The sequence below is a fragment of the Gobius niger genome (assembly GCF_951799975.1).
Source record: "Gobius niger genome assembly, chromosome: 15".
Lineage (NCBI taxonomy): Eukaryota > Metazoa > Chordata > Actinopteri > Gobiiformes > Gobiidae > Gobius > Gobius niger.
The window spans coordinates 22,371,567-22,395,147 of record NC_136866.1 but is presented as its reverse complement, the minus strand read 5'-3'; the positions used below and the strand labels follow the sequence as shown (position 1 = coordinate 22,395,147).

The 23,581-nt window shown below is 40.8% G+C and overlaps 1 protein-coding gene across 2 annotated transcripts in view; it reads right to left on the bottom strand.

Annotated features, from left to right (window-relative positions):
* Window positions 1-23,581, bottom strand: part of atad2b (ATPase family AAA domain containing 2B) — an 84,684-nt gene that overhangs the window by 1,447 nt on the left and 59,656 nt on the right. For both annotated transcript variants that reach the window (XM_079572648.1, XM_079572649.1), the window contains exon 27: window positions 11,486-11,614. In XM_079572648.1, coding sequence (XP_079428774.1) covers window positions 11,486-11,614 — 129 coding nt within the window. The remainder of the gene's footprint in view (window positions 1-11,485; window positions 11,615-23,581) is intronic.

The following is a 23,581-nucleotide window of genomic DNA, read 5'->3' as shown; positions in this document are numbered from 1 at the left end:
TGATCACGTACAAATATGAAATTAAGTACTAGAAATGGTCTGCAGTCGTGGGCGGCGCTCGCACGGTTGCACAGGCTGGAATACACATGACTGAAGAAACAACAGAACAGTTTTGATGAGAACAATGTGGACGAATTATGCCTTTTACTGGGGTTCATGGAATAATTCTGAGGTGCCAAGGCAAATACTTGAGGAAAGCAGCAGCTAAAAGACAAACTATTGACGCTAAGCTAAGCGCTAATGTTATGCTAACAGCAGCTAAAGTTGGGCAAACAGCAGCTAAATATGGCTATAGATACAGACTGCATCTCAGGAATCGCCCATATATGGTCATGTTTGAAAACAGTTAAGGGGCAAAACTATTGAGAAAAATATCAAATTTCTCTAATTATTAAAAAACTGCTTTAACAAATGCTGAATTATGAATATAGTTTTCTACTAAATAAAGATACAAAGTCATGGAGAGGAGCAAAGTGGTTCAACTGTCCAAATATACATAAAAAACGGATTTGCTTTGATGATGCTACATGTTAGCATCGTGCTAGCGCTTGCTACAACTGCCGTTTTTTCACTTCTACGGAACAATCTGTTGTGAGAAAATATCCATATGGACCCGATTTACACTTGACTTTATTTATGTGTGATAAATAAGTTCATATTCCACCAGAAAATGGCTAAAAAGAGAAAATTGTGTTTCCCAAAAGATACTATTTCCCCCTCTGGGAGGCCACGCCCCCTTCTATGACGAGATGCCGTCAGTTAAAGCACCCAAGTAAAAACACCTACTGACGCGACCAACCCAAAAACTCTGAGAGTAAAGCAAATATCTGGAAAACACTACATAAAGGCGTAAATTAATAACTACTTGCACTGAAGGTTTTCTTTTACATTGTTTTTCATATTATCCGATTACTGTTTGCTGCACTATATAAACACTATCATTCAAATCCCAATAGAGAGAAACCTTTAACTACATTTGCGGTTGTCTTTGTACTACATTCATTTACACTTATACCTTAGATAAATTGGATGTAGATTACAGCTTCATAAATACTTGCTGATTTGACTCCGGCAGAACACGAAACTCCGCCGCCTCTGTGCAATAACATTTTAATATTACTTGAAGATTTTCCCACAGCAAACAACAGCTTTCAGCGGCGTGATAAATGACAGAAAATGAAGCAAAGCTGTGCTGGAATGAGACGGGCGATTTTTCTCAGCGTGAAAACAGCTGAGTTTGACACTGACTAAATGCGAGCGGAGCCGGAGGACGCGAGATGGATGGGAGACGGCAATAGAGCGTGATTAATGCCTCGGAGACGCAGCCACTGTGTTTGTGTACTCGTCTGAATGGAGTCAGTGGCACCAGTAACACATGCGCCACCGCTGCTCTTCAGCTGTGAGAAGCATCATTTACTATTCACACAACAGGGCTTTTGGTAGAGAGCAAACTTTGAAGTGGAGACTAAGGCTTAATGTGCATCAGATCTCTGCAATATATTCATCATTGCTTCATCATTTCCGAAGGAAGAAACCGAGCAATGGCCGAACCTGAGCGCACACTGCCATTGTGTCCAAGCACTCAGCATGTGGCCGAGGAAAAATGCAATGCCGATTTTCATCATTCCCAAAACACCCAAGGGCCAAACCTCAACATTGTAGCCTAAAGTTTTCAGCAAATGCCAATGTTTTACATCAGTTCTCAGGTGGCAGGGCTTTGGGACCCACCATCACCCTCGGATGACGAGCTGAGGACCCAAATAAAACTGTCATTTGTCATAGATTGTATAAAATATTGTATATAAAGTTTTTGTTGAACAAGCAGTAGATTTCCCATTAAGACTGAAATTATGATCAAAACAACCCAATAACAATTACTTTTAACAGACACAGTTAGTGTTTCCATGCAATTTCAGATGGAAATTATTGAATTAAAGTTCCCTATAGACTCGCGCCCCACTGAAAATGGTTCCGTGACCCACTTTTGGGTCCCGACCCGCCAGTAGAGAATCACTGTTTAACATTATATATGACCAAGCGCGATGTTCTGACAGGACATTGAAATACTGACTATTTCTCGCATTTTTAGACTACTTTAACAGGTATTTGATCTCTGATTTGCACAATAATATTTCTCAAAATCATCTTGGGGGCCAGAGGCTGTGTGCTGGAGGGCCGGATTTGGCCCCTGGGCCTGACGTTGCCTACCCCTGTTGTAGAACATGTTTAAAATTGATTTTCGTCTTATAAATATACAGGCGCTTGTCATATAATTAGAATATCATGAAAAAGTGCATTTACTTCTGTTATTCAAGTTTAACTGTGTAACTAATATATGATATAGACTCATTACATGCAAAGTGACATATTCAGCCTTTGTTATTGTAAGCCATAATCACTGTAAGCCATAATCATCAAAATTATAACAAACAAAGGCATGACATGTCACTTTGCATGTAATGAGACTATATCATATATTAGTTTCACATTTAAAGTTGAATAACAGAAGGAAATGCTTCATGTATTCTAATTATATGACGAGCACCTGTAAAAGCCTTGTCCAAAATAGCTCGTGAACCTTCCTATGAAGAACTAAACCAGGGTTTATACAGGCAGAAGTAGGGTAAATTTAACGCTTTTTAAGACCATTTGGATGAACCAACATTGTCCATCACGATGATTCACTGCAAACATCGTCAACTTGCAATAAAAGGGGACATCGCCCAACCCCACAAATACTATAATTTAATGCCAAAACTGTTGAGAAATGTCATAATTTAGGTCTAATGCCAGCCATGTGTAAACCCCGTAAACACTTTCTGTTGGGGAAGGGGCAGAACTCAGTGGAGCAGAAAAGACGTAATCTCAAAAGATAGTTAAAAGGAACAGGCTACCGCTTTTACATACTGAGATAGGTTCTTGCCTGAGCTTAGACGAGTTGATGTGTACCTGGTCCTTGTGCGTGCCCTCAGCAAAACGACTAAAAATGTTGTTAGCATTTGGCCTCTCTAAGAACACATCACAGTATGGAAGAACTGTGTGCCTTGAGTCACGCAAAAAGACCAGAAGATGTTGTTAGCATTTGGTCTCTCCCAGCATATTCCTATTAGGGTTGGTCGTGATGGATGAGCAACATCACGATGGAGAGCCACCATCGTGATGCCACGCCCCCTCCTGTCAGAAACACACACTGGTCTTCTGTAGGCTTTGTAAACCTTCAAACTTTGCAGGGATTGCACTGTAAATCAAATCACAAATATAACTAATATGCACACGAGTGGAAGCGATGATGTGTTAGCCGTAATTATTAAAGTAAAGACGCAGCGCTGCTCTATTTCTGACACGCGGGGCTCCCTCTCTCTCTGCAGCTCAGAGTTTGACACCGCTTGATCTCGCTTTGCTTTGCTTCGTACGGAAACTAAACGCGACGAATCTCACATTGGAGCTAGCTGAGCGCGCATGGGTTTGGATAATTCTCACGAAGGCCCGAGAGAGGGGAGAGGAGAGAAAGAGGCGCGGTGCAGGAGGTACGAGGTTACGAGCAGAAGGACCGGGCAGCGCGGGAAAAACGTAAGCTACGACGCAAACTTCTAAATATTGTCCTGTTCACCCACTGTTTCTTAAACACTACGTTAAAACTGAGCAAATGCAAATAATAAGCTCCGATCTACATTTGTATTCGTGTGAAAAGAGCCTTGGTAATGAGGAGGAGTTAACGCTCTGAGTAAGTCGTCCTCCTCTCAGACTTTACGCATGAGTTTTAACACATTTCTTTTGCAAGATTTGTGTTCCATGACTGTTCAGATCATGTTTAGTTTAGATCCATTTATCCTGCAATCTCACATTTTCCTAACATAAATAATATGCAGTATATATAGGCTACGTAACTGTCTTTAAAAATGCTTATAATGAGAGATGGTTCACTGTAAACATCGTCAACTGCCAAATAAGGGGATATCGCCCAATCCTAATTTCTATAGTTCCAAACAGAGTGAAGTTGGAAGCGACCAAGCTCTTCCACAGGCACAAAGACCAGACAGGTACGCATCAACTTGTCTAAGCTCAGGCAAGAACACATCATAGTATGTAAAAACGGTGGCCTGTTCCTTTAAGGCTACTGCAAAAGTACTATTCCCGATGGTGCTATAATTCACCATATCTACAATTGCATGGTGAAGTTTTAAAGACGTCCAAATCCGGCTTCACTCGCGTCACTCGCTTTAACATCACTGTTTAGTTTGAAGCTTTGACGAGTCAATCAACGTCTACGTGCCAATCAGCTGTCTGTCCAAACCGAACTGTGAGGCGCTTTTAATGAGAAGCACCACTCGTGTCAATCTGTCATCTCGTCTGACGCATATTCATACTTTCTTTTTTCTCCTTTAAATTAGTGTCCATCTTGCAACACAGATCAAAATGTGTTATTGGAGACTATTTTCAAAGTACAATGCAAAAAGTTTTAAATGGCCCTTTTGTAATTGGCTCGATTTGAGAGAAAATGATTAGAGGAGAAATCATAATCAGACAAGCCGTTTACCTTAACTAATTAAACTATGAGTAATGCCTTAGTCATGAATGATTAGATTTGAACAAACATTGCTGAAAGGATTTGGTTAATTTACTTTTCCCTTTTCGTGACACTGATGTCAATTATGAGTCGGTGTCGTTAAAATAAGGTTTTATTGTTGAACAGAAATGGAACGGCTGCTTGTGATGACAGTGCATAAAGTGTGAGTAAAACAATCAGCCTTTATTTGGACAACTTTTGAAAAGAACAGAACAATCAGAAACAGCTTTTATTTTGGAAGTGGAACAAAAAACAAAACATTCTGATATACTAGTTTTTAGAAAGTGCACTGTCATCCGATTCATTATTATGTACCAAATTTTAAAAAAATCTATTCATTTTAGATATTTTTTGTCTGCAGGATTGTTCAGCTTAATTCTCTACCCACGGCACTCAACATTTTAATGTCACGGTCTGAAGTTTGTGCTGGTTCTAACTTTACCAACACCATTACGGCGTGAATTAGGCACTTAGCAGGTTAGCAAGCGCCCACAGGTATCAACAATGGGTCAGCCGCTGTAAAAAAAAAAAAAAAAAAGTCACAGAAAGCCTGAGTGGACGAGCGGGTAAAAAAAATAAAAAACATTGCTAATTTAAAAAAAAGTGCCTGAGAGCTTTAGCTCATCGGCCGCATTACGACACGGCTATGCTTTTAACACCGCGGAGCCTGGGTTCACTGTACTCCCACACAACGCCGCGCCACTGCTCCTTGGTGCTTTTCCTATGATCTTCAATGCGTCGGCCTGCAGCCCTTTTTCACAGTGTCACCGCGGGGCAGGCGCGCACCAAAGATCGCACCTGGGTGACTAACAAGAAGTGAAAAACTCAATTTTTATCAGATGCTGTGGCTTGTGTTTTAGAAGGAAAGATCGGCTTTGCTCCATATATCATTTTCAGATGCTTTTCATTAAAGCTCTTTGAATCATATTATAACTAAGTTTATTAAAAATATGAATCGAAATTAATCACACTTTACTTAAGTGGCACTTTTTCAGTTTCCCTTTCCTTGTAAGATGTTGCTTAGGAACAAACAGCAAAAATAATGTTACTGCCAGACTTGTTAAAGGGACTATACGGAGTTTAAAAATGTTAAAACTAAGTATAAGACTAAGGTCTGAAGTGCCGTCATGTACGAGCTAGACTCATGGATACTTACCTTAAATTTATGTGTGAAATATTACTTACCTGTTATTGCAAATAATGACGCTGAATTGTGCATGGTGTACATACTTACACTGGGGTATCTTTGTGTTCTTTTGTTTAAGGGTTTTCACCTACTACTATTTCTGCAACAACTAGAAAGTTGAGAGAATTCCAGCTAAAGTTCTCCAGAAGCGTTGGCCACCCTAGTCAAGCATAGGAACGGCTAAACATAGATAGCTTGACAATCGCGATACAATATGTTTTGTGATATATTGTGCAGCCCTATTCTCCAAAAAAAAATCAAGCTGCTCTTGTCTTTGAAGTGTTTGAGATGATCCTCCAAAATGAGTTAAAATGTAGGAAAATACAAAGAAGTATCTAAAATATACCGCTATATAATAAATGAATTAATTGCCATTAATTCATTACAAAGTCCATAATTAACTCACCACTAGTTATAACATTGAATCCTCAGCCTAACCTGGAGTCATGCTTTGCATAACTCGCAAATGTTTCAGTAATCTTGCAAAAGACAGTGAATTTGGAGAATTGTGCAGCACTAATTAGCATTAGCTGGCACTGATTTAAGCTTGTTTTCTTGGTGTGTCTGCTAGCCTTTCCATCCATGTTTCATGACAACGAAGAGGCTTCTGAAAACAGGAAATTGAACACAAATTCCCAGTGAAGGACATACAAGGGTGCTAGAAAAATCATTGACTGCCCATTGTTTTGTTGATTAAAAACCTTCAAGCGAAACGATCTCAGTTCAGTGTGTCAATTCTTCCAGTTTCCTCCATTTCTCTAAACTCATTTTCTCTGTGCAGCTCCTTTTCTGAATTGTGAATGCAAACCTTAAGGTCAAAACATGCACCGCAGTGAACAATTTTGCGTTATTGTGTCTGAAAGACAAGTGCCGTTTCGCAATCGTCTGCCAACTAGTTCCAGCGGGAGAGAAGTCGAGGCTGAGTTCATTTATGCTGTAAAGACCGGAGTCGTTGAAACTGATAGAGAGTGATTCTCTGCTCGCTGTGTGATGTGATTCTCTTGATGCAGTTGTTCAACGTTTGTGCAACACCATTTCAAAGGCAGCCTTGAAAGAGCGCTCTCTCCTTAATTGCGGCTGGCAGACTTCAGAGCCATTTTTAACGGCTGATTTAAAGTCTAATCTGTGGCAGGTGAAAAGTCGATTCGCCATCAACAGGTGGAAGCTTTTTGTTACCGCCTTTGGACATTGTTACAAAACATTACACGGGATCAACAACCTTTCATCCCCTGTGAGCTATACTTAAAATAAAAATGGCTAGTTTTGCTCGGAGAATACTTGAGCAATTGTGGGACTTTACCACACAATTACTGTACCTAAAAATGCACTTACAAGAGAAAGCACAACTGTCTTGACTCCATCGACTTTGTGTTAAAATGCAGCTTTGAAAGACATTCTGGAGCCTGAGCTACATTTGGAAGACTGGTTTAAAGCTGAGGTAAGGCTACGTCAGGCCAAACACGGCCCTCGAGCATTTATCTTCAGATCCCCAGAGATGACTTTGAGATATATTACACCAGACATGATCGCAGCACTTGTTAAGTAATATCCTTGGAGAACCCCTGACACTTCTTTTAGACCTAATATACAACACTGAGGGGAAAAAACAAAGTTGCTACCCTTGGTTTAGAGGGTTAGCAACTGCAGAATAAAACGCTTGGGCTGTGACTGTGACAGAGTTTAAACATTTTGGATTGGTCCTTGATCCTGCACCAATCCGATACTGGTATAGAATATTGGAGCCCATACCAGAAAAATATGATATCAGGTATCAGCTACAAATATCCGATACTGAACAGATACCAGTTTTGGCTCTCATGGCTTTAAAAAGAAACAACTTTAAACAAATAAATCTAAGTAAATATGAGCTATATGTCATTTTGAAGCTGAGAACCTGAAGATCGCTGAGTTAGTTTTAACCCCCACAAACGTATTTTTGATTGACTCTCAAAATGCGGGGCTAGCAACCGTATGGTAAAGCTAGGAACATGCTATTGCTAACGGCAACTAAGGCTGAGTCAGAAACTCCATCCATCCATCCATCCATCCATCCATCCATCCATCTTCTTCCGCTTTATCCGGGCCGGGCCACGGGGGCAGCAGTCTCAGCAGAGATGCCCAAACTTCCCGATCCACACACACCTCCTCCACCTGTTCTGGGGGGAGCCCGAGACGACACCAGGCCAGCTCGGAGACAAAGTCCCACCAGCGTGTCCTGGGCCTTCAACGAGGCCTTGTCCCACTAGGACATGCCTGGAACCCGCGGGAGAAACTATGATAGAAATACCTAGTGTGGCCTAATAACAAAAAATCGGCCACTGTTGGCCAAGTGTTGAAAAATACCTGATAGAAGATATTTTGAATGCATAAGTTGTAAATGGTAAATGGACTTATATAGTGCACTTCTACCTTTATCAGGCCCAAAGCGCTTTACAGTAAGGAACCAGTCACCCATTCACACTCTCATTCATACACCAATGTATGCAGACACTGGAGGCAAGTTGTAATGATCAGATCATTTTATGTCAGCTGTTTATATTAATGTAAAATAGCCTGTCCAGCAATCCTTGCTAAATAATTTGCCATTAGCTTATTCATAGATATTGATAATTGATCTGTAGCATTAAGACAAGAAAAGATGAGACTTAAAGGGACTATATGGAGTTTAAAAATGTTAAAACCAAGTATTTTCCTCCCCCTACATATTCCAGCCATGTCCTAATGTGTAGAATGAGCCCAGACCTGTTCACCACAACTGCCTCTAAATTCCTGCACTGTCACTCAAAAAGTTGTTACTTCGGGTCCAAAGTGCCGTCATGCACGAGCTTAATATAGAAGGTGCAGTTACGCCTAAGAACTGAGGTGACAGTAGTGAGTACAAAATGACCAACTTGCATCTAGTCTCAAACTTATCTCACAATGGAAATAAGAGGACCATTCACTTTTTAACTCGGCGAAAGACACTTTAAAGAAAGTCTCTCAGTATCGGTTAACACAGCAGATACTCAAACCCCCAGTATCGGTATCAGAAGCAGCGAGCTGGATCGGTGTGTCTCTAATTCCAACTGGAGTACATCCGGTTGTTTGACGGATTGTTAGTTTTGAGCTGCCAGGATAGACTATTGTACAGTATAATATGACAGTTTTTTACATCAAGAGCCACGTTTGGTGTCGTTGATGTAGAAAGTTTTACAACCGTTCCGCAGCTCTTGAGACTTGGCTTTAAGTTCTTGTTCTCATCCGGGCCTGTAAAGCCCTGTGTTGAACCGAATAAATATACAGTAAAACATGGCGCACAGAGCCGAGCCGGTGCCGCGCTGCCCTCGTGATGCACATTCTGGTTAAAGGTCACGGACTTGTGCAAAATCTTTAATCGCTTTGTGTGACGGAGCAAACGTAATAATAATTGTGGGCCGATGTGAAGGCCAATTTGTAGCCGCTGTGTTATTGTGTACGGTCCCCCCTGGCTTTAACCGGAGGCAGCCCGCAGTCCGCTCCGTCTGCAAAAGGTCAGCCCTTCTGGATGACTGAGACGCGGCGCAACCCTGAGACAACGGGGGGACGGTTCCAGTACAACAAAAAAAGAGAGACAAAGTACAGGCTCCATTTTACTCTCCAAGGCAAACATTAAAGACAGTAACAGGAGAGTTCTTGCAGTTCTTCCTTTCGATATTGCGATTATAATTCATGCTGTTAGAGATTTTGCCGAAATAACTGGTTAAGTATTATGCACAGCTATGTCCGTCCCCATAAGACACATGAACCTGAATGGTGAGTCTGTGTGTAAAAACGTGGGCAATCGGAGCATGTGCCAGACGAGCTGACATTTCTGCTCTCCCATCTCGAGTTTGGGCTGCCAGGATGAAGGGTAGTCCAGCCGCACCACCTGGCTTCACCACTCCCCTCCGCCTCTCTGCTGCGGCTGACATCCTGACAGCAGCTCCGAGACACGGGACAATGCGGTCTGGCTAAACGCACGTGACCGCACCACGGGCGAGGCGAGGGCAGAGCCAATTTAGTCACACATGCAGCCAAAATATTACACGCACCCTGAAATATCGTTCTGGGTCACACTAACATGAAAGCAGTGAGAAATGCCTTTGTTTTGCATCAAGAACAACATCAGTGAATGATCGAAAAATTGCACTCATTGTCACAGATCGATTGCCAATTAACTTTGCTTAAAGCTATATCAATCTAAAACAGCGGGATTTGCTAAAGCAGAAGCAGACGTTTTGTTTCTGTATTGGCAGCAAGTCGGATTTAATGCTTGTAAATGCCATTTTAACACCTAAATACTAAACCTTTAACGCCACAAATGCTACAAATCACAGCATATTTAATTTCATGGGATTGATAAACATTCTATCAACCAAGGGATTGAGGGAAAATGTTGATATTCAAAACCAAAGTGGACACAAAAGGTAACTTTTGAGCAAAAGATTCTGCACATTTTCAGTCAGAACTGCAGCGACATTAGTTTTAGTCCACAGTTTTTGTGTTTTTTGCAGTAAGAATACTGTCGGTGAGCAATGTCATTGAGGGAGATCTACAGGGCAGCACGGTGGCACAGCGGTTAGCGCTCATGCTTCACAGTTAGAAGGTCCAGGCTCCATCCCCAGCTGGACGAGGCCTTTCTGTGTGGAGCTTGCATGTTCTCCCCGTGTGTGCTCCGGTTTCCTCCGGGTGCTCCGGTTTCTCCTACCACTAACATGTGCAATGGGCCAGAATGAATGCAGTGAGTGAGTGAGTGGTTGGTGGGGGTCGGTGGGGCCGATGGCACAGACTGGTTGTCCTGGGGTAGACTGGCGTTAGCGAGACAGTTTGAGAAACTTACGGCTTGAAAACTGCAATACAATGCAAGCCATTATTATAGTTACCTCTAAGGGGAAATTATATTTCCCACAAAATTTAGATTTAATGCCAGTTTGAATCTGATTTAAAGCTTTTCAATGACATTTAAAGGCACACTGCGTAACTTGTTGGACTATACTGGTGGCATCAACACAAAACATGCTCCTAATGACCAGCTCGACACAGAGAATTCTACTTTTGCAGTGAGTAATCAAAGAAGGGATTTGGTTGAGAAGCTAATCTATTTAAATATCAAATTCTGCTGCCGTTAGTCACATCTCCATTGACACGGGCAGGAGATGTACCCACTCCAGGTAAAGTCAGTCATGTCTTAGGAGAGGTGTGGTACTCACAGCAAAAGCACATGTTTGTTTGTTCATTTATGAGGTAAATATATTTCATTAAATAAATGCTTGCATTTTAATATTATTCATTGGGCAACATCTTACGCAGCGTGGCTTTAAGGCCTTAATTTTGGCATAATTACTTTAATGACTTTTAATGCTTTTTAATCCCGACATGCTGTAGCTTCCTCCTTGTATTTAATCATGATCACTTTTAAGACCTTTGAGAGTTGCATCACATTGCCATCAACATTTACCGTGGCCTAGAGAACACGATAGGTGCCATCTTGAATCCCTGGGGCTTGCATTTAACTGACTGGTGTCTAATTTGAATAAATCCATTATGCATATGTATGACGAACGTGTCAGACCTCTTCTATAATGTGCACGTGTAAACAACACAGAGTGACCTTGTGATGTCATGAACACATCCTGCCTGCTTGACTGAACACATTTCTCCTCAGTAATTAAACCTCTGTGTATGAAAAGCTGATATTCCAGCAGTAATTACACCGGGTCCATGCAGCGGCTCACCTGCAGGAGCTGTGTCTTGTCGTAGTGGCGGCGGTGCTGGTAGATGCACTGACTGAGCACGGAATACAGTCTCTCCAGCTGCTCCACGCTGAAGCCTTGGCTCTTGTTCACCACCAAATCCAGTAAGACCTGCGCAAACAAACACACACAGTCAGAGACGGGGGTTTTCACATTTCAGATCGGGATGCTCGAATTCATGAATAACAGATGAATTTGTAAGATTCATCAAAAAGGATATCCAGGATTTCCAAGGTCCAAGTCGATAGTTTGTGTTCTTAAATACAACATGATGCTGTCAAGATGAGTTACACAAAAAGCCCTCAAGCGTTCAAGTTTATTATCTGGTATTGCGGGTGTAACAGTACTTAGCGCTCTCGCCTAGAAACCTAAAGGTCTTGGGTGGAGTCTGCATGGTGAAAACACTCAGAGAAAATCATTCATCCCGCCTGCAATTAAAGTCCTGAACACGTAGCATCATTAATATTGTATACTTGTATTTGCATTGTGTGTAAATTGGTTTGTTTGTTGTTCTTAATGATTGATTGCCTTTTTAACTGTGTCAAACAGTCATGCCTCTACTGGGACAAACAATAAAGATCTTGTCTATGTACTCCTTGTGCCTGGGTTGTGCCTAGGTTTTCTCTACCATTAAAAACATGTACAATATGGCCCCATGATGTAAAGATTCTGCATCTGCAATGTCGTAAGTGTGAGGCAAAATACATATCATAGACCAAGTTTAATCATTCCACACGATTAATACCTCAAAAATTAACGTTTTACTTTGGTTTCAAGCCTAATGAAAGACCTGGGGCATGGTTTTAAACCTCTCTTAAATGCACCCAGGAGATAACCTAGTAGTTTCACTGCATTGCCTATAGATTTGTGGCCTCTTGTTTACTTTTCAATATGAGAAAAGTTAAGACACCACCGTGATATTTGGCAGAAAAACTCCCCCTACATAAACTAGGTATGCAGGGTTTATGCAGGTAGCAGGAAGTCAAATTGAATGCTTAATGCAGTACTAAGTATCTCATGCACCTAGAGGCCATAAGCGCCACTGCAGGTGTTGTTGCATGTTGCGTTTTTTTACTCATTAATTGTCCGTGAGAGTAAATACTACGCTGACAGAAAAGATAAAGGGACAATTACACAATGGAGATATTTTTTTTCACTCAAACTTGGCTGTAAATGCTGTTTAAGTGGCGCTAGCCCGGAGTTAGCTTTGCCCGTTAGCCTGTTAGCTTCTTCTTCGTGATTCCATTAGTGTGCATTGGGGCCTCCGGGCCGGGAAAGCTGCAAGTGTGTTTTTTCTGTCCAGAGACACCGGGGAGATGAGAGACCCCCCAATCATCCCGTCAACACTTGTAATACCCCCAGAGGGACTACAAAAAGGATTTATTAATGTAAACAAGTTACTTTGTACTGTTTTAACACAATTTTGATGCCAAAATATTATATTTTCAATGCCACAGACAAAATACTCAGTGCATATTTCATTTCTAAAGATTCGTAAGCAAACAGAATTGTGTTATACAGAAGCAAACTGGACACAAGAATCTTAGGAGGAAAGAAATGTCTAATTTCAGCCAAAACTGCAGCTGAATGAGTTTTGCACCAGAATTGATGCATTTTGCTAAACATGCAGGTAAAAGTGGCGAGTTGAAGTCATTATTTTCCAAGAGGTTTTGATTTAAAGGGGCTAGATGCAAGTTGGCCATTTTATACTCACTACTGCCACCTCAGGTCATACGTGTAACTGCACCTTCTATATTAAGCTATAATAACGATTTTAGAGGCAGTTGTGGTGAATAGGTCTGGGCTCATTCTACACCTTAGGTCATTGTTGGAACATGTAGGGGGAGGGAAACACATAATTTTAACATTTTTAAAGTCTGTATAGTTCCTTTAATGCCAGTTTGAATTCATTAAATGCTTTTTAATGCCGCGTGGAAACTCTAGGTATAGATATACGTAGGGGCGTTTTCACAATGTTATAAAAGCACATAATGACATTTAACAAACTTCGAAGCACATACCACCTCTACTGTTCATTACTCATAGGATAAATGCATGTACGTAGGAGGCCTGATGAAACAAATAGGTGCTGACAGGCGCGAGGGGAACAACTGGTCACACAAGCAACGCACCGATGTTATTGCGCGCCGGCGAAGCGTTTGGAGGTCAGTCTCGTTCAGAGGCAATTATGATCCGACTGACAGCTAATTAAAGCTAATCATAACGAGAATCAAGTTTACATTTCACCGCTACTTTAATTAGAATAATCTGGACGGCGAAAAAAAGCCCTTTTAATTGACCCACTCTGCGCATTTCGCCTGCGCCCGATCCGGCACTTCGGCTATTTACGTCCGTTTAAACAAGCGACAGCAAAGGTGCCGCAATTAGGGGCCACAATCAACCGTCAAAACGTGATCCGAAATTAAATGGTGACGGAAACACTGACCATGTGATAAATGCAGGAAAAATGGGCAATGTCATAATTAATAAAATGCATGTGTTTGTCGAAGCGGCTAATCAGAGGAAGTAACGGCGAAGACAATTATGTTGAGTATGAAATATTATACACAAACACACACACACACAAAAAGCTTTGAGTAAATGGCTGCACTCCATCTGTCGGCCAGACGTTGAGGTGATTGGGAAGATTTAGCTCAACCAAAGCTACAACTTGAATGTCATCGTGCATTTCTATCAATCATCAAGTTTAAATCTATTAATTCCTGCTTTACTTCAGCATCTCATGAAGCTGTAAATGCACCCAAACGTGCAGTAAATTGAATCAAGTGTACAATCTGGATGTACTGGGGGGCATTGAGAGAGCTAGAAATGAGCTGGAGATAGTGAACAGTGTAACCTCCAATACAGGGTTTATACAGGCAGAACCAAATCAAAGTTGATGGTTTTTAATGCCAAATACAACATTTTAATGTCAAAAACACGCGCATATTTAATTCCTTATGATTTGAAAACATTTCAAACAGAGGGAGCAGAGAGAGTGTTTTTTTCTTTTCTTTCTCTCTGATACTGGTACTTTAACAATACTTTTTTCAATACCTACACTAAAATATTTGTCACCTAGAACCAGAAAACACAACAATAATGTTCAGTTATGCAATAAAAGACTATTGCTTGTAAAATTGTATCATTAATTTGAGCTGAAACCACCAAGTCACTTCCTGTCCAACAGGCATCGAAACTTGGTCTCTAAAGATTTTATTCGGTAGCAGTAGCACCTAAACTTTTTTTTTTACAATTCATATTGGTATTGTTTAATGCAGGGGTGTCAAACATGCGGCCCGAGATGATTTAATCTGGCCCCTGCCCTGTAGAGCATAAATTCCAGAGTATGTAGGGGAAAAAAGTAAGTCTGGATACTTTATTCCCCTGGATATGAACAACACATTATATAGCCGCGTGTTAAATATGAAGCTACCGTCAATTTGGGGCTTTGACCAAATCACAGCTTATTATTATTCATTTTCTGTATTATATGCAGCCCGCGACCCGCCGCAAACTGCAACTGAATATGTTTTAGCCCATCATTTTGATATTTTCAATCAACCTGTACAATAAAAACTGTTGAGCAATGTCATAATTTTCCAAGAAATGTAGATTTAATGCCAGTTTGAATCCACTTTAAGTAAGGGATAATGCCGTCTTATCATCATTACTTTTTAACAGACCCCCGCCAACCAATCAGAATCGAATATTCACCTAGACTATGGTATAATGTTTTTTAATGACATTTAAGGCCTTAATTTTGGCACAATTCATTTAAGGACTTTTAATGCCACTACCTTCTTTGCAGTTTTAGTACTCAAACTAAACGAGAAATGAAAAACAAAATGTTACATCTGTAAGTATTGAGACAGGAAATCCAACCCTCAAAATCTAAAAGTTATCAAAAGCAAATCAAAAACTTTTATTCCACACCTGTGCTTCTCAAAACAATTTGGAGATAAATGCATCTGCAAACCGACGGCCATCTGTCTTATTAAAATGTAAAGAAAAACTGACAGGTGGCTAAAGGTTGTGCAGACGTACAGAGTCAACAAAATCCGTTTATCTTGAATACGGGATCCGCGAGATGACGCACAGAGGAGCCGACTTGCTGGCTAACGGCACGGCGAGACGACGGCTGCTTCCTCCCAGCTGAATAAGACTTGTTTTATAAGTGTAAACTCTCTCAATCTTGACATGTCACTGGAGGTAAAAATAAAGTTTTTTCCCAAAGTCGTTGGCAATTATACTTTACCAGAAGGGCCCCAGTTGTTTATCTGAAACACTTCTTTGGTAATTTATTTTCAAAGTGGGCATGATACAGCTCCCTATAATTTGAAAAGCTCAGAAAGGGTTCATTCTTTTAAGATAAAGACAAAGAAAAATCAAAGGTCATTCTTGCTTTTATAACAATCTGACAGCTTTGCCTTGGTATTTTTTCTAGTGTAAAATAATGTCTAGAAAACACCACTCAGAGAGAAGACATTATTCTATTATTTGGAATCATTCCTCTGGTTCTCCTTCGTCAAAGGAAGCAGTACTGCAATAAAATATGATAATCACCGAGAGGAAGAGAGGAAGAGAGAACAACAAATTTGGTGGAAGTGCCTAAGAAACACAGGAGACTCATGGAGTTCTCTGCATGACGTTTACTGGAGAGGAGCCGGTGTTTTTAGGGAGAGAAACTGAATATGCAGGATGGCTGGATGCGTGAATGAAGCTAAACAACCCCCCAAACTCACTATTATGATCTGTAGTTGCCGGACATGGTCAGGTCTAGATTCAACAACACTATATGTGGCCAAAGAATGAGATCTGCCACATCCTGAAAGACCAAGTTTCCTCTTCCCTGATGACATGGGCGTGTTCCAAGATGACAAATCCAGAATTAACTGGGCTCACATGGTAAAAGAGTGGATCAAGGAGCAGGAGACAAAATGTTCTCACATGGATCCAGATCTTAACCCCCCATTAATTTCCTCCCCCTAAATGTTCCAACAATGTCCTAATGTGTAGAATGAGCCCAGACCTGTTCACCACAACTGCCTGTAAAATCCTGCACTGTCACTCAAAAAGGTGTCACTTCGGGTCCGAATTGCCGTCATGCACGCGCTTAATATAGAAGGTGCAGTTACACGGATGACCTGAGGTGGCAGTAGTGAGCACAAAATGGCTAACTTGCATCTAGCCCCTTTAAGAACTTTTCTCTACTCTGAAAACTCCAACAGAAATGCAAAAAACAAGTGGTTAAAAGTTCAAACAAGTTGATTAAGTGGAACTACTTTGGTAAAGCCTAATGGGAATCCTTGAATAAAGAAAGACTTTAAGTTGAGTTAACCTTTAAAGATCTTTCTTTGCTTTAACTTTCGGAAACTTGTGAATGTCATTTTTCGTTGCCTATACCTTGAGTTCCAACAGATGGTGTCATACAGGACCAAAAAAAAAGTCCCGGAGCGGGGAAGTAAGTGGATAACACCTTTCAAATATTCACATTTTTATAACCTAATCTGGCACTGACAGAGGACTCCACTGTAATATACCTGTGACATGAATCTCCACCCGACCAATCTAATCAGAGAGAGTCCCTGGCCAAATAAGAGGCGCATACATAAGCTCGCAGCCGGGGTAATAATCTGAATTGATAATGGCCATCAGGGCAGCCTCAGTTCTCCTTCCTATTGAATATTTCATTGGATTCTTTCTGGACAGTTACTCCCAGTCGTGGCGCAGCAGCAGGGGTCTCGTGTTTCATGGGTTTCAGAGCAGAGGGAGAGGCCAAATCGAGCAAATCACGGATCCCAATTTCAACAGGACGTGCATAAAGTTTTTATTAGCGCCATTACAAAGAGAGATTCCCCTCCACTTTTTATTCAACTCCCATTGTACGAGCGCGTATTCGGGGATGTTTGGAGGTTTAAGTGCTATTCTGTACCACATACGTCTTTCGTTAATGGCGCAAACTGTCACCTCCAGACAATGGGAGCACTTCCTACAGGCTCTTTACGCATTTTTATGATTTCTTTTTGACATCTCATTCGTATTGTCTATGCTACACAGGGCAAAGTCTGCATATAGGCCAACATATTGTGTGGCTCGTTGTAACATCAAGTCCAAGGGCATTACACTCTCAGATATTTTGCTGTTTGCAGAGGATGTTATGCTACTTAAATAATTGTAGCGATTGTGATTTGAGACAACTCAAACAGCAATTTTAATTTGTGTTTTTCTTACAGCCTCACCTCTTACTCACAAATTCATTATCTCTCTGTTGTTTGCCTCCAGTCTAATTATTACGCCAATTAGTTTAAATATTAGTGTGTCAATTTGCCAAATATAAACTGATACGAGGCCAGTAATTGACAGAGAAAGAAAGGATTGTATTATGTCATTGCTGCGCTCGTTTTCTATTCTATTTCTTTAGCCAGGCTTGGAAACCGGTATTCAAAGCAACTACCTTACCTGTCCCCCAAATTCTGTCCCATGGTACTTTACCAATGGAACTCAAGTTTAGTCCTGGTGCCATGAATGCAGCAGCTTCACAATAGTGAGCAGTTATTGTTTTGGATTGGTTGCAGAAAGTGTAATATCTGGATTATCACAAAGCCAGTGCTTTTGTGCCACTGTCTAACTGCATTTCCGACTTTTTTCTTCTTCTCAAGCTCATATTCTTTCTTATTGCCACCTCGAGCCTGATTGAGCACTTTACGTTCGCCCTCGACACCTTCCCATCACTTAATTTTTCTGAAACATCTCTCCTCTTTCTCCAGTAATGTTTTTTTTTCCCCCCTCACCTCCCTCTCCCTCCTCTTCCCACTCCTCCATTTATTCAGCAGCTCCTACAGTTGTCGGGCTGATTGCGCCTTTGTCAGAGCGATCGGGGCGTCGGTGACAGTGTGGGGTAAGAGTGGTGAGTGCGTCTCGTACATGGGCCGGCTGATTGACTGAGCTCACGACACACAAAAGGCGCAGTAATCCGTGTGCCTTAAAGACCGAGGCTGACACGGCCCATTTAACCTCACTATATTCTCTTGACTCACAGCCTCTGGTCTGCTCCCACCTGTTTTACACACTCTGCTCACTTAACCATAGTGTCTAGGCTGCAATTATTTAGGCAGTGTAATCCTGCAGTCAAGGCTTTGGCAAATATATTCGGAAAGACTGTTTCCTTATTTCAGTCTCCTCTTAAATGTAGATGCCCCTGGATGTGTTTAAACTGTGATCTGCTATATCTGTCAGACAGAAGACAATATACGACTCTAATGAGGGGGGATTCTGCTTTTTTGCATATATTTTGTAATCATATCAAACACACCTTGATCATTATTTTTACACTTTATTAAAAAACACTGTAACTTAAAGGGGGCCTATTATGCAAAATCGACTTTTTCAAGCTTTACATCATGTTATTAAGTCATTCCCTCATTAAAACCATGCCTGAAGTGTTGCCTGGGCACATTCACGTATTTTCGAGTAATCTGTAGAAACTCTGATGGCGGCCATTTTAGGGATAAAACGCCTGATTCCTTCAGGAAACGCCCTCGACCTCCAGGATACGCCTCCGACCTTTCGTCACCAGCCGAGTAACCAACCACTGCTCTTCAGCAGAACCCCCTCCCCGCAGTGTCTAGCCCTAAGACGTAAACAGAGTCATCATGGAGGATTAGCTCCATGTGTTGTGAACCGGAGCCACAGCAGACTTTTACAAAGACACACATCAGTGTTTCTGTTACCGAAACACCCAGGATTCAAACCAGTGACAAGAACGCTTATTTCAGTGTCTGGTTCTGCGCTGGGCCTTGATGATGCACAGAGCCTCCGGAGAAAGCTAATGCTAAGCTAAACCTCGAGTCATCACGTGAAAACGAAAAATATGCACAAATAAAGTCAATAAAACCACCACACACATAAAGAACCGTTTAACAATGATCTCACACGGAGCCAGGCTTGTTGATTTGGAAGTTTATTGCTCACATTTCATCTACAATGGGTCATAGCCGAGTGGTTTTCTCCCGGAGCTAACAAGCTAGCCGCGACAAGCTAACGGGAAAATTCACTGAATACAAGCATATTATGCATTGAAAACGTCACTAAAACAGGCAACTGCTTGAAGCAGCCTTTATGATGATCACACACTGAGCCGGGCTTGTTGATTTCGTAGTTTATTGCTCACATTTCATCTACAGTGAGTCGTAGCCGAGTGGTTTTCTCCCGGAGCTAACAAGCTAGCCGCGATAAGCTAACGGGAAAATTCACTGAATAGAAGCAGCATATTATGCATTGAAAACGTCACTAAAACAGGCAACTGCTTGAAGCAGCCTTTATGATGATCACACACTGAGCCGGGCTTGTTGATTTCGTAGTTTATTGCTCACATTTCATCTACAGTGAGTCGTAGCCGAGTGGTTTTCTCCCGGAGCTAAGGCACTATTAGCCGCGACAAGCTAACAACCTTCACCTTCACAACATTCATTGAAAACAGGCAGCATATTATGCACAAATAACGTCAATAAAGCCGGCAACTACTCGAAGCAGCCTTTACGATGATCACACAATGAGCCTGGCTTTACACATTTGTGGTTTATTACAGACTTTTCATCAACAATGAGCTGTAGTCGATTATAACAAGCTAATGGGTAACCTCGAAAAACCACTGTCCACCTGCACAGATAATGTCCGTCTTTTGAATCGTATGGGCTCCTGCAGATCCTGGTGTCGTCCATGGGGGTATAGTTAGAGATCCATAGGGCATGGCAGATGCAAAGAGATAGCCTCCAAACAGCAGTTATTTTTCAGGCAAGAGCCCCTTCCAAGCGTCCGGTGTGGAAGGTTCGTTTCCAAATAATATCCTGTGTGGCCATCGTTCACAAAGTGATAAACAGTAGCTCCTTTCCAACAATAAAAATTAAAATGCACCGATCGTAGTTTCAATACTGTTGAGACAAGCGCAGTGTTGTTGTGATGCCACAGACAGCGTGTGGAGGGGGCGTGTCGCAAAGGGTCAGAGGTTCTTAAAGAGACAGAGGCCTATTTCAAGTCATTTGCTAACGCCATTTTGAAATAGCAATTTTATACAAGGCAGTTATTCTAATTTACTGCATTGACAGACCAACAGAAGGTTTCGTCATCATTGTAGTGTGCTATAGACTGGTGCTATGTGGCTGAAAAAAGCATAATACCCCCTCTTTAAACGACATTAATACATTTCTGGGTTCTACAAGCGAACTCACCCTAAGTCCCTCCTTCCACCCTTGCTCCCCTTACTACTGTTAAAGGAATAGGCCACCGTTTTTCCATACTGAGATATGTTCTTACCTTAGACGAGTTGATGCGCACCGGTCTGGTCTTTACGTGTGCGCTCAGTCTCGCAAAAAGATCAAAGATATTGTTAGCATTTAGCCTCTTCTCCTCTAATCTTTGGGGCCAAACGGGGGTGAAGCTAGAAGCGAGCTCTTCCACATTTTCCCTATTTAAATACGGTTACACAAAATTAAACGTGGATTTTCTAAGCGGATTCAAAGGGTGCTATCACTTCGACTTTACTGTGTGGACGTCGAAGTGCTCCTAAGGTGTTATTACGCCTTACAAAACAGAACCCCTTTTTTATCCGCTTAGAAAATCGACAGTAATTTTGTGTGACTATACTTGAATCGTGTAAACGCTCATGGAACCGTATTTCTAACTTCACCCCCGTTTGGCTTCATGGAGGAGAGGAGAGGCTAAATGCTTTTTGTGTGACTGAGCGCACACGTAAAGACCAGACGGGTGCTTCCTCGTACTATGTAAAAACATTTTTTTTTAAATCTGCTTTCCTCCAACCCTGCATTACTTGATGCTTGTTATAGAGAAGCTGTAAAAAAAAGTTTTAGCTGAAAATATTGATATTTAGGACTTGCTCAACTCTATTGAAGTTTTTACCTTTTAAGTCACATGGTGCCAATCCAAGATTCAGACATTTTTATTACTTTCAATTAAATCAAAACAAGCTCAACTATATACGGTCTAAAAAGACTACAGTTTTGGTGTCAGGTGGTAAAACAGATGTAAATATTGGAAAATATTATTTTAGTTTAAAAGAAAATGTTTACCCATGCTAACAAATGCTAACGCTAATGCAAGAGTCCACATAAAAGCCAATTTAATTTGAAATTAGTTGCTAATGTCAGGTGGTGCAACTGCAAAAAACAGCAAATAACCATCTAAAAAATATAGGGATGCACCGATCCAACACTGGTAAAGATTATCAGAGTCAAAACAAAAACAAAAAATCAGATATTGGTTTAAAACATCCGATACTGAAGCGATCACTGTTTTGGGCTGACACTGAGCACTCTGTCCCTGGTCCTCTGGCTTTATTGCTGATTCCAGCATCAGTCAGTTACAAATTACTGATGAAATGTTCAGAGGAGAAAGGCTGTCTAAGATATACTTGGCAAAGATTTGACTTTGTACAATTTTTTTGGAAACTATTAAAATTTTAGAGAAAACTCCACCTGACACTTTTTATACAGAGAAGCTACAAATACATCAAAATACATTTAAATACTTGTTAAATGTTATTAACAAACATAACTTGTTTAAACACAAAATTATCGACTCAAAAATATGCATGCCATCAGTTTTGAAAAAACCTTTTTGAAAATATGCTTTTAGACCCTAATACAAAACATATCCATCCATTTTCTTCCACTTTTCCGTTGCCGGGTTGTGGGGGCAGCTGTTGGAGCTGCACCAGCTCCTATGGCGCCCCCTGCAGGTGGTGGGTCCACAGAAGGACGGCCTCATGGTTCTGACCGGGCCTGTTGGTCTCTCATAAGGGGCTTCTGACCCGCTCTTTGTGTGACCCGTCACCTAGGACCAGTTTGCACTGGGAGACCCTGGGGCACGAAGCCTGTGACAAGAGAGCTCCAGGATCATTCGATTCTATTATTTATATTTTTGAATAATAAATCGCATTGAGCAAGTTCTAAATATTCTTTGAATTAAATAATATTTTGGCTACTGAATCTTTATATGACCCATAGGTGCATCCCTATATTTTTTAGATGGTTGCACCACCTGACATTAGCAACTAATTTCAAATTAAATTGGCTTTTATGTGGACTCTTGCAGTAGCGTTAGCATTTGTTAGCAAATGATAACGCTAAATAGGTAAACATTTTCTTTTAAAACAACTGAAGACTTTTAAACTAAAATAATATTTTCCAATATTTTACATCTGTTTTACCACCTGACACCAAAACTGTAGTCTTTTTAGACCGTATATAGTTGAGCTTGTTTTGATTTAATTGAAAGTAATAAAAATGTCTGAATCTTGGATTGGCACCATGTGACTTAAAAGGTAAAAACTTCAATAGAGTTGAGCAAGTCCTAAATATCAATATTTTCAGCTAAAACTTTTTTTTACAGCTTCTCTATAACAAGCATCAAGTAATGCAGGGTTGGAGAACACTGCCCTGGAACTTTCATTTTTTAGAAGCACCCTACCAGACAGGTACGCATCAGTTCAGGTAAGAACATATCTCAGTATGGAAAAACGGTGGCCTGTTTCTTTAACATGGTAAAAAGCTTCATAATGTTTTTTTTTAATCAAATTTAATTTTCTATGCCATTAATATTAATAAGTGTGTGTTTATGAGAGAAATAATACATATATTGATGGGTGTTAGTCATTATAAGGACATTTGATCATTTTTGGATGGCTACAGACCCATATTTCAAAATTCAGTAGGGAAAAACAATCAATAAATTGGTAACTTCATCAAACGATTGCTGATTAACTGTTAATCACCTGCTTAGTGTTGTTGTACATGACATTTTAAATCAACAAGACTCTAAACCTCACTTTTTCCTTCTAGTAATGATCATTAAACATTGTTAAAACATTGATTCATTATATTGTATTTTCCCCTAACTCACAGAATACTTTTTAATCAAATTTAATTTAATGTTATCAGATGGTCTCTGTAAAGCACATTGGTCAAATATTGTTTTTGCCAATGTCATTTGAATTCAAATGAAGTGCTTTGCTCCGTGACACAACAAGAGTAAACACTCAAGGCTTTGAATACTCCGCTT